The sequence below is a fragment of the Macrobrachium rosenbergii genome, chromosome 54, assembly GCF_040412425.1.
Source record: "Macrobrachium rosenbergii isolate ZJJX-2024 chromosome 54, ASM4041242v1, whole genome shotgun sequence".
Taxonomy (NCBI): domain Eukaryota; kingdom Metazoa; phylum Arthropoda; class Malacostraca; order Decapoda; family Palaemonidae; genus Macrobrachium; species Macrobrachium rosenbergii.
The window spans coordinates 42,952,540-42,965,039 of NC_089794.1; the positions used below are offsets into that span (position 1 = coordinate 42,952,540).

The 12,500-nt window shown below is 38.4% G+C and overlaps 1 protein-coding gene across 21 annotated transcripts in view; it reads left to right on the forward strand.

The window, feature by feature from the left end:
* The window catches only part of Osbp (oxysterol binding protein), a 420,928-nt gene that overhangs the window by 100,276 nt on the left and 308,152 nt on the right, over positions 1 to 12,500 (forward strand). For 8 of the 21 annotated variants that reach the window (XM_067098140.1, XM_067098137.1, XM_067098142.1 and 5 more), the window contains one exon: positions 61 to 684. The exons of 10 other annotated variants lie outside the window; for them this stretch is intronic. In XM_067098140.1, the coding sequence (XP_066954241.1) occupies positions 243 to 684 (442 nt within the window). In that variant the 5' untranslated portion in view covers positions 61 to 242. Of the gene's footprint in view, positions 1 to 60; positions 685 to 12,500 lie in introns of those variants that run through there. 3 more of the 21 variants (XM_067098125.1, XM_067098126.1, XM_067098131.1) reach the window with 2 other exon arrangements.

A 12,500-nucleotide genomic window follows, 5' to 3' on the forward strand; every position in this document is an offset into this window, starting at 1 on the left:
GTATGTCAGTTCAGTTGAGGTCGAACCCTCATTCTTTATTCTGTTTTTGGTGCAAAAAAGGAAAGAAATGAAATGATTGACACTGGAAATTTTTGTAGACGGGAGGGTGGAAGGAGTTTATTGAAGTTCCCCATGATGGGGCAGTTCTGGCCGAGAAGCGAATCACAGACGATAATTGTGGTTATGGACCGGAGAAACTAAAAAGTTAGATAGATGTGTTCTGCTGCCGCGATCCATGACGAATGCTTAGAACGGCGCCATCTTTTGGCTGGATGTTCAGGCTGTGGTCTTTGGACGCGTGTCGCGGGGGCAGGAGAAGCAGCGTCGACTACGACTTGCCCGTGTCTCTGGCTGTCCTCAAAAAGAATGCCAAAGTGCGCGGCTCCAACTCGAGATTGGGCGTCCAGTCTTCCAGCCCTGGCATTGATGACAATGGAAACGAAAAAGCAAGTGGGGCAGAATCTAAGGGAAACGGGCCCTCTTGCCAAAGTCAGGCTGAAGAAGCCAAGGGCAGCCCACCGGGTGCAAAGGAGATGACGAAAGAAGAAGACGGACCTCTTGACAAAGTGACCCCTTACCGCAGTCCGTCATGTTCCTCTTGGCTCTTAGAGGATACCCTGCGATATTTTTTCTGCTGTAAGCGTCCGGTGTTCGATGGTCTGCAGGCGACCGGTTTGCCATCAGGTAAGAATGATTTCACAAGTTTTTTGAATCTTGAGATGTTTGTCACTTGGAGGTTTCGATGTTTGGAGGTGGAACGTTTCGTGGACAAGATTGCTTATGCAAAGTAGGGTCCTTCCTTTATTGCTTTATCTTTCTTAATATATATGTTTTTATATTTTTTGAGGCATTTCATTACTAAGACATTCGTTTACTACTCATTTTAATAGGTTAGACTAGAGTCAGGCGTCATGCTGGACGAATGAGAGGTACAGTTTTTAAGGTTCCAATACATTATGTGTATAATTATATATATATGCATACATATATATATGTATGTATATATACATATACACAATATATATAATATATATGTATACATATTTATTTATTTTGTCGACATCGATGATTTTGCAGTAAAGGTTATGCCACGGAGGTTGAGTAAAAGGAAGAAAAAACTGGTTGTTTTGGTATTACTGTTAATTCAGTTTAATGAATAAATAGATAACATTACTTTATTCATCGTATAATTTTGTTAGATGAGCAGTGCCTTTATAGTTCATAGAGGATTTAACTTTTTTTGTCGTATGAAGTAATTTTATTTGTCATTAGTGTTCTTTATATTTAAATATATTTTTTCTTAATATTTAAATATATTTTTCAGCACGAGCTGTTATTCCTAATAGGGTTGGCCCCTGAAAAAGACATAATTATTGCGCCATTCGCACTCTCAACCGTTTAATCATGGAAGAACCTGTGCAGAATCTTCTACTACAGCACGTTAACCGCTCTATATTACTGCATCGAAGGCGCGTCAGCAGTGTTTTGAAACCGTAACTCTGAACCCTTGACCTCTGTCGTGCTCACATTTGCATTTCTTGGATCTCAAGGCCTTTCCTTTCCAGTCCAGATTATGTGGGATTGGCTGGTAATGGTAATGAGAAACAGCCAAGACTTGTGAAAGTTTGGACATTTTCATGATAAAGGAATTTTTTTTAATAAATGTGAAAGCTCATATTGAAGTTAGCAGTTGTAACATTGTGGGGATCAGTAGAAACCAGGGATAAAACAATGGAATTAGTATGCACGGAGACGATGGGAAAAGTGGTTGATTATTATTGATAATTTGGAGTTAATGCAGTCGGAGGAAGGTCAGACTAGAAGTGGTGTGTCTATTGGATCGAAAGTTGGGGTTTATGAAGTGATTGTTAAGCCAGTTCTCCTTTTATAGAATTAGAATGTGAATGCTGAAACAAATAAAAAAAATATTTGAAGGTGGAGTAGGGTGGTTTTAAAGGTGAGAAAATATAGGAATGGGATGCAGTAGTAGTAAAAATGTAGGCTTGCCACTAGGAAGAAGGATGGATATATGAGATGGTTTTGCCTCTTTGTAAAAATGGAGGACAGTATTGACGAAAAGATATGTAAGTAGTGGGAGAAGGCCAAAGAAGTGCTGGTTGGCAGGCTTGAGTAGATGTTGGAACAAGGAGCTTTCATGTCCAGCAAGCGAAGGTGCATTATGCTAGACAGACGGGCTGCTTGCAATTTTCTGAACAGGGGACCCTTCTTCAATCGGCAGTTGAAGGTAAAATAAACGTGGCCGTTGCTTGTCTTAGGTTTTCTCAGAAACCACCCCCTGTAGTCTTACAAGACACCACTTGGTGAAAAAATAGGATTTCAGTCCAGAGGAAATCGATTACATAATTGCCGTCTTTTTATGCAGGAGGAAAGGAAAGAGGTAGTTTTCATTTATATTTATTTACAGGACTCTTGCTTAGTTTTTCTTTTTCTTTTTTGCTGTGGTGAAGGCATGTGCAAGAATTAGAGGATGAACAACTATCATCTTTTTCCCAGAAGCCATCCATTTTTTGGTTAGAAAAATATTCGCCATTCTGACAAGTGAACCTTTCAGTTATAACTTCAAATTTAGTGAATTTCACGTGAAAATGTTCAGGTATGGAATATGATGTGCACGAGAGAGAGAGAGAGAGAGAGAGAGAGAGAGAGAGAGAGAGAGAGAGAGAGAGGAAAATATACGCGGAAGTGTAATAAATTCCTATCCCACGGATATTTTTTGAATGGAATTGGCAAGCTGCCATATCATATGACCTAGAAAGAGTATAGGAATGTTGTGTTAGGTGCGGGTCATGCAGGGAGAGAGAGAGAGAGAGAGAGAGAGAGAGAGAGAGAGAGAGAGAGAGAGAGAGAGAGAGAGAGAGAGAGAGAATCAGGACGTTATTACGAGATGAAAATAAACGAAGGAATCAACCTGTGTGTAAAAAGCGGTTCACTAACCAAAGGAGAGAAGATTGCTGAAGAACCAGGTAATAATTTGACTGCTTTTTTATATGTTAATACTGCCAATCATTTTGAAATTGTTTCTCGTTGATAACTACACAAGAGGCCAGTTGGTTGACAGCGTTATTCGGTTGGTTATTCCATTTTGGTTTTGCTGTTGGTTGGAGCGAGTAAGCGATGGGCTTTGGGATGGGACTTCCCCTTTAAGTCTAGGACAACCTCCCTCACAGGCACTCTTTCTCTCTCCTGCTCTCTCGCTCGCTCGCTCTCGCTCTCGCTCTCGCCGAACCCTCCTGCCGAACCCCCAAGGGCAAGCTGCTGCTTATGCGCGCGTGCCTGCACGCAAACGCTCTTTGCCTCCACCCACCCACATGTGACGGCGCTCAAGCATTACAATGCGTTTGTGTGTGTGTGTGTGTGTGTGTGTAGGTTGGTAATTGCTTCCTTGTATGGTAGGCATTGGTGTGCGGTTGTAGAGCATTTGTCATGTACTGTATACGAAGGCAGGCGAAATGATAGGATTTGAGTAAGATGCCTTTCTTTGCTGGTTGGTTGAATTATTACCACTGATGTAATGAATAGGGAGTCTGCTCTATTCTATTCTATTCTATTCTGGAGGCTTGGCTAATTCCTTATGCATGTGTTAACGAATGGTTACGGAATTCGTAGGGAAAATATTTCGTACAGATTAAATAATTAGGAAATCGTTTACACATTTTCAAGTGGTTGATCACACTAGACATATACGCATACCTCATATGACTTTATAACCTATTATTACGGAAGTAACCAAAAGGATAATGGAGCAGAGTGAAGAAGATAATTTATAAATGAATTATGATAGAGGTAAACTCACTAGTGAATTAATTTATATTTGCTTTATATAGCAATATATATGGAATGGGCATTTGAAGCTCTTTAGAGCTGCTTTTAAACTTAAGAGCATGAACATCCACTATTCTACAGTTGGCCCACATGTCCTCAAAGAATTTGCATCAGGATATGTATGTAATTAATGTCAAAATCGTTCCTTTTTTTACTCTTCATGGTATTCATGGTGGACTGCAGAGATTCCCAGGTACTGCTTGCACCTCGTGCATGACCTCCCCTCCCCTCCTCCCCCCTCCCCTCCCCTTCACCGTTTTTTGTTTAGAATGTTAATTGGTAGCGTAGTGACTTGGCATTGACCTCGTACCTCATGTTTTCCGGGTGTAGGTTTCTTCATGTCATTTTCGGGATGTAAAGGTATCTGTTGAAAGTCCCTCCAGAAATATTATGGAAACGAGAAGTTCAAGACATTGTATTGGCCATGACAGCGCATACTTAATGTGAATGGCTGACTTTAAATATTACTGTATGTTTACACAAAGCTTTGGGGTACCTCTTCTCTATATGACTCCTGAGAGAGAGAGAGAGAGAGAGAGAGAGAGAGAGAGAGAGAGAGAGAGAGAGAGAGAGAGAGAGAGAGAGGATGTATATTTGCTTAATAGTAATCCATTCATATTGCTAGCACACCAACATATATTATGCTATGACGAACACCAATAACCGATAGAGGGAGAGGAACAGTCATAGGGATTCTGATCTCGCAGAGTAATTGTGACGTCGAGTGGGGGAACAAAAGAATATGCGCACTGCTGGCCTCCCGATCAGGGAAATTAAACGGCACTGGGTCTGGCGAAGTCTTGGATTGTAATAACTAATCATTGTCAGACGCCTAAGCTACCTTCAGTATATGTGTGGAAGCACAGACATAATAATACCTTCTTTTGAGCAGACCTATCTTCATTTCCTTCTTGAATAGTCTTGGTGTTTTACAGTTAGAATTCTTTATTTTTTATGGATCTTGTCAACTCGATAAATCCATTTTTGGAAAGTAATGTCAGTAAAACCACCTAGACTAGTTAAAGAAATAATTGAAAAAACGTACAAGACAACGAGTCGAGGTTCGGGAGCTGCACCGGAATATTTTTTTGCTCGTCATATTTTCCTCCTGCTGCCCCTCAACGTGGCTGTTATGAGAAGCAGGGTTAATGGCTGGTAAAATCTTGGAGGATGATTCCCCAGAATGCTCCGGCTCTCTTTAAAGAAAGGAAAAGAAGAAGTGAAATATTTCAGTCAGTGTTTTTACGTTGTAATTCATATCCTAATTTGTTCTAAACTTCGTCAATAATTAGAAAAATGCCATAGGTACTAGGTAGTAGGTAGTAATGTGTATTGATCTTCAGTGCTTGTCAAATGTAAGGCTGGTATTCATATGTATCCTTTTATTTCTAGTAATCTACATGATATTTCCAATATCGTCCTTCTATTTGTATAGGTAATATTAAATAGGTGGAATAAAGAAACGATATGCTTTATCCCTTCGGAGCTCAAGAAAGTAATTTTCACCATTCCTTGGCAGTCGTCAGAGAAAACGGTTCTTTTTATTATAATGGACCCCATTTTCATCATTAGTGTTTACTTCAGTTTGTAACAGAATCGAGTTTTCTTTTGCTTAAGTGATTTTCTTAAATCGAAATCGAATATTACATCTGATGCTTTGAAAAATAAATGACTCTCTCTCTCTCTCTCTCTCTCTCTCTCTCTCTCTCTCTCTCTCTCTCTCTCTCTCTCTCTCCACTCAAGACGTGTGTTTCTTATCATACTCTTCAAGTATTAATGTTGGTAATGCGGTTTGATTTAACGATTGTTCTTTTAGAAAAAGCGTTAATTCTTGTCACTAATAAACAAGGGATAACAGTTATTCCATATGATCATTCCAACGATGAAGTCTTGGAAAAAGATACCATTATGTTTTTGCCAAGGCGAATGCGACGTTTATTCGCAAAATGCATGTTACAAAATTCGCAGTCTTTTGGCCCATTTTCACCTTGCTCTGTATCTGATCAGACCGTTACAGCTGCCGGACAGAGCTACAAGAGACGGACCATCCTACATGCAGATTTTTGCATGATGCTCTCTCTCTCTCTCTCTCTCTCTCTCTCTCTCTCTCACACTAGGTCTGACTGAAATGGCCAAAACCGTTTATAGTTGTGTTGACGCAGTAAGCGTACTTAACAGACATACAGACACACATGCAGACGAACGTAGGCAAATTCGCAATCCCTTGACTTTGTCGGTTGACTGCCAAGACGAAACAGTATGTTGTTGAATTACATGTCACCGTTTTATCCTTTTCGGGTAAAAATCATGGCAAAAGCACGCGTTATTTGAAAACACGTTAAGCATGAAGAGGTTTACTCACTCGTTATGTAAGTTACTATGAGCGCAAGAACTTTGTATGTTTAGCCGTGCGTATTCAAGGCTTTGGGGATATTTAAGCTTAAATTATATATGTCAGGTGAGGAACTGTGAGCATACTTCAGTAACGTTCAAACAAACTCAAGTGGTATGTCTAGATTTGATATTATGGCTGACCCCAAACATTGGTAGAGTACAGTGAAGTTGCTCAGGTACTGAGAATCTCTCGTCTCTCAAAGTTACGATGTGACATTTCCGGCCTCCAACTTTAGTTCTGTTGTTATCTTAACACCGCATCCAGCTTTGTTGACAGGAAAGGTCCTTTTGCCATTTGTTATGTATTGCATTTCTTGCTTAACTTACACTGACGAGATAATCCGCTCCAGACTATCTTTTCGAGAAACCAGTCATTCAGTCAATTCAGCCATATGCTGGTAAAGAGAGTATCCAAATCTGTCAAGGTAGGAGGCCTCAGTGGTCCCACTCTTTACCTGACAACATTAAAAAAATTTAAAAAATTAACAAATTTGGCTGTTTAATTTATAAAAGTAGATTTAAAAGTACGGGAGTTTATATGCAGTTGATTTTTTAGATGTTTTACAGTTTTGGCTATTCCTTAAAGGATTTTATCGTCTTTTTTCTTATGGCAAAGGGTAATGCGGTTGTGATATGATGCCATGTTTGTATCCCAGCTGGAGCTGTTTCTGAACACACACGCTATATATACACAGTATATATATAATTGTTATGCAAGCGATTCGTTCCGGTCACAGATCCGGTGCCCTCTCTCTCACCACTAGGAATATTGTAAGAGAATTATCGAACTCTCATCATTACTTCTTTTATCCTTCACCTCCAATTCCGGGACGTCTGACTTTTGTCTGCATTGTTTTGATATCGCAGTAAGGCCGGTCTTCGGAAATCAATCTGTGGGTCAATCCGCCCTGCATGAACAGAGAGAGAGAGAAAGAGAGAGAGATTTATAATTTTCTGTGGATGTTTATTGGAGTGGTTGGGTAGAAAGACAATGCAGATCATGGAATGAAATTATCTTGTAAGATTTAAAGTACCGAACGGAGTAAGTTGAAGAGGTTCAATATTTGTGAATGTCCTCATGGAAAGGTAGCCGTCTTTTAAATGAAAATCGTGATGTTTATTGTTGCTTTGTAGGGTTTAAAAACACGAAATTTCTGTGTATTTCTGTCTCTTTAAGCTTGCAGCTGTTCTTAAGTCTAGGATTAAGAGTAAGAAACGAAAGTTGTCTTTTTTATTTTTATTTCATTTTATTTTATTTTTTTTTTTTCGTGAAGTAATGGACTAAACACTAACCTCAGTGCTCTAACTAGCGTTGCTTCGGATACTTGTTGAGAAGGATTTCTTTATTAATTCTTACCTGATTTCAAGGCTTTCGGTGGAAAGTGTGAAAAATATGTAGAAATATGGAAATTAAGAGATCATCATTGTCGTTGTAATCCAGAAAATTGGTGTCTAGGATTAGTAGACAATACAATTTTTCATGTACTGATACTTACAGTTATTTATTCATTTGTTACAGTAGGAAATGTGAATAGAAGAGACCATCGCGCAGGAGTCTTTTCGAAGGATTCCTCGGGTATCGAAATGAATGGCGGGGAATGAGGCTTCCTCGCAAGTTTTCTCGCATTGTGCTCTCCCCCCTCGGGTGGGTCTGCCCTCTTCCGCGCTCTTCTTCTTTTGGGGGTCCAATAGCCCGCCCCGAATACCAGTAGAATTGAAGAGAAAATTTGATTCGCTCTCTTCCTTCCGCAGGAGATTGCCCTTGCGAGAAAGGGACGGGAGGCGTGTGGGTGACTAGGAATCGGCGGGAATGGGGTCGGTGCAATGCTAAGGTGTGGGGTGGGGTCAGGAATGAGTAGGAATGGGGGTCGGCGAGATGCAAGGCTGTGGGAATGGTGAATGAGCCGTCATTGGAAGGAAAGTTCCTGTCTCTATTTGGTCAAGTAAACTTTGGGGTGAAAGTTAAAGAGAGAGAGAGAGAGAGAGAGAGAGAGAGAGAGAGAGAGAGAGAGAGAGAGAGAGAGAGTAGGAAGCGCCGAAATGGAAAGAGGAAGTCGGGAGGCTGTTGGAGGATATTAAGTATTAAGATTCCATGAACGGGGCAAGGGTTGCAAGAGAGATTTCAAAAGACAAACGTTTCAGGTTGTTTACTTTAATTTAATTTTTAAAATTTTTGTCTTTCTATGTAATGTCCAACTTTGGAATTTGTCCTCGCTTCTGTTTGCCCTTGATGCTTAAGCTTACCTCCCTCAAAAAGGGGTCTCTTTGTTATCTTCGTTGTCGCCCCTCCCGATTTTCGCTTTTTCACCAGGACTGGACTAGAGGGGGGGCCATTTTGTTGCCCACTCCTTCGCCCTCCCTGAAATATAATATGCTAGAGTCGTTGCGATAGATTAGAGCCAATTTCCTTAATTGAGGAGACGGGTGCATTACAGAAGTCTTTTAAATACAAATGACAATATAATTGGCAGACCATCTTGTTAGTTAGTGAGTTTCATTGACCTCTATCAAGTGAAGCCAAGCTTTTTAAAATGAGATATATATATATATATATATATATATATATATATATATATATATATATATATATATATATATATATATATATATATGTGTGTGTGTGTGTGTGTGTGTGTGTGTGTGTGTGTGTGTGTGAGTGTGTGTGAAGATAAGAAGTCCCATAAAACACTATTTGAATGTAACAACCATATATTTCGAGCACTTCCTTATGTGCCCCTGTTCACAGGTAAAATATGGACAGATGGTATGTTACAAGAGTATATATACAAAGCATATGTAGGTGTGGCAGTAAGTCTCCGTTGGTAAGCAGGTGACTGTTTCCCAGGAAGGATGGAAATTAAGCAATTCCCTGGTGTTTTTGTCATCAGTAACGCCCATCTGGCGATGCGTCTGGTGGTCGTATTTTATTGAACACCTGCTTAAGAAGAGGCCTGAGGATTGACTCGTCCTTGTCATCCGATTTCCAATTTCCTCCTGACAAATTCATATTGTTGGTTTGATTGATGATAGCAGATTCCAGTATCTTCCTTTTGTACGGACAACTACTTTTGAAAACCAGCTCCGCCCCACTCTAGTTTATGGTATGGCCTTTATCCCCAATGTGTAGAAAAAATCCCCGAACTCTGCAGCATACCGCACTGATCTTTTGTGCTTTGTTAATCTTTGCGAGATGGATCTAACCGTCTCTCCCACATAAATCTCATTACAATTGCTGCACGGAATCTTGTAAACTCCGGCTTCTTCCCCTTTTTTATTTAAGTATATGTTGATGAGCGAGCTTCCGATGGATTTGGGATAATGGAAAATATAAGGATTATTAGACCTGACTTGTTCTGTGGCTTTTTGGATGTTTGTTTTCGTCGTACGGAAGCTTTATTTTGTTGTTAAAATCTATTTGTCTGTTGTGAGTGGGACCTCTGTAGTATATTTTATTCGCTTTATTAATAGCCTTCTCGATAATGTGTGGTGGATAGGGCAGTTGCGTTAGATGTTGGCGGATCGTGTTGAATTCTTTATCTAGGTATCCATTTGAACATGCACCCTACCATGATCGCTACAGAGACATCGTGGTGATATAGGAAACAAATATAAGAAACAGGGAAAGTGGGTTTCCTATATACTGTGAAAGCATATCTGTTCTGTTCTCTTATGATTAGTACATCTAGGAACGGCAATTTTCCGTCCTCTTCCCATTCTGTTTTGAATTTTATGGTCGGGACTAGCAAATTTAGTCTTAAAAAAATTAATCTTCAGCTGTTGTCTCAGAGAGTAATTATATATATATATATATATATATATATATATATATATATATATATATATATATATATATATATATATATATATATATATATATATATATATATATCACAATACCACAGGTGAAAAATAAGAAACAGGTGTGGGTCCTGACCGGTTTCGACTTTATTTCAAGCCATTGACGAAGGACTGATACAAGTGTGAAGTCACAAATATATACTACAAGAACAGTACTGACGAACATACACAACCGTTAGAGGGCTCCATATCCCCACTCAGGCCGGTGTCGAGGTAGGAGTGGCCTTTAAAACTCATTTGGCTAAAAATCACAATAGACTCTCGGGGACATTGCTGATAAACCAGACCATACTCCCACCTCAGATCCACACCTGACAGGTGTCATGGAGCGGAGTTTGGAAACTCATTAACCTTACTACCCTCGTACTGTGTTTACAAATATGATAATCCTATTTTTTCATATATCTCTACCTGCCTACCTTAAAGTTTAAACAATTTACAAATTTCTTTTGATATTAAAGGATCAAGTTTATACATCCCTTGACTGATATTCATATTATAGTTGTAACTTTCTTTTATGAAGCTAGATTCAATGATGTTCCTTTCCAGTGCATTATTAGAATATACAATCCTTTTTGCCTTCCCAGTTGATAGCATGATTGTTCTCACTAACATGTACAAATATACCACTGTTCCCTTGTGCATATCTCACACATTTCTTATGTTGTTCAATTCTTTTTCCAGTGCTTTCCCAGTTTTGGCCAATATAAAAGTTGTCCACAAGACTTACACGGAATTTTTATATACACACCCTTTAATATTGTCTGGGAGTTCTTGATAAGTACATTTTTCATTGTTGTATTGTTCTTAAATGCGACATTAACACCAAAATTCTTAAGAAGATGAGGATATCTTTCATACTATTATTATAAGGCAGAACAAGCAAATTTTTGTGTTGTAAGGTTCTTTCTGGTTTTGATACATAGTCTTTTTGCCTTCATATGCACTGTTTAATACACTATCAGGATATTTCAATTTTTGCCTGCATTCTAATCTTATCTATATTGATGATGAAATAGATAAGATTAGGAATGCAGGCAAAAATTGAAATATCCTGATAGTGTATTAAACAGTGCATATGAAGTGGCAAAAAGACTATGTATCAAAACCAGAAAGAACCTTACAACACAAAAAAATTTGCTTTGTTCTGCCTTATAATAATAGTATGAAAGATATCCTCATCTTCTTAAGAATTTTGGTGTTAATGTCGCATTTAAGAACAATACAACAATGAAAATGTACTTATCAAGAACTCCCCAGACAATATTAAAGGGTGTGTATATAAAATTTCGTGTAAGTCTTGTGACAACTTTTATATTGGCCAAACTGGGAAAGCACTGGAAAAAAAGAATTGAACAACATAAGAAATGTGTGAGATATGCACAAGGAACAGTGGTATATTTGTACATGTTAGTGAGAACAATCATGCTATCAACTGGGAAGGGGCAAAAAGGATTGTATATTCTAATAATGCACTGAAAGGAACATCATTGAATCTAGCTTCATAAAAGAAAGTTACAACCATAATATGAATATCAGTCATGGGATGTATAAACTTGATCCTTTAATATCAAAAGAAATTTGTAAATTGTTTAAACTTTAAGGTAGGCAGGTAGAGATATATGAAAATAGGATTATCATATTTGTAAACACAGTACGAGGGTAGTAAGGTTAATGAGTTTCCAAACTCCGCTCTCCATGACACCTGTCAGGTGTGGATCTGAGGTGGGTATGGTCTGTTTATCAGCAATGTCCCCTGAGAGTCTATTGTGATTTTTAGCCAAATGAGTTTTAAAGGCCACCCTACCTCGACACCGGCCTGAGTGGGGATATGGAGCCTCTAACGGTTGTGTATGTTCGTCAGTACTGTTCTTGTAGTATATATATTTGTGACTTCTCACACTCTGTATCAGTCCTTCGTCAATGGCTTGGAAATAAAGTCGAAACCGGTCAGGACCTACACCCTGCTTCTTATTTTTCACCTGTGGTAATGTGTGATAAATGAATCACGTACAAAAGTGATAATAATCATCATATATATATATATATATATATATATATATATATATATATATATATATATATATATATATATTTATTTATTGATTGCAGCTCGTGGCAGCGCATTTATGAGTTGAAAATTAAAGTAGAGATCATAATTTTTGAGCGCATAGTTATTTACGTCTGTGTTAATGTTTCAGTTTTGTGTGAGAGGATTGAAATTGCAAATGAAATATGTTATCGCCTGTGGTTCTGTTCTTATTTTCTTGTTATTATTATTATTATTATTATTATTATTATTATTATTATTATTATTATTATGTTTCAGTTTAAAACGAAACTTTAACAATTCAAAACCCTAACTGTGCGTGGATTTTTAAATTGATTTTTAGTTGAGGCGAAAT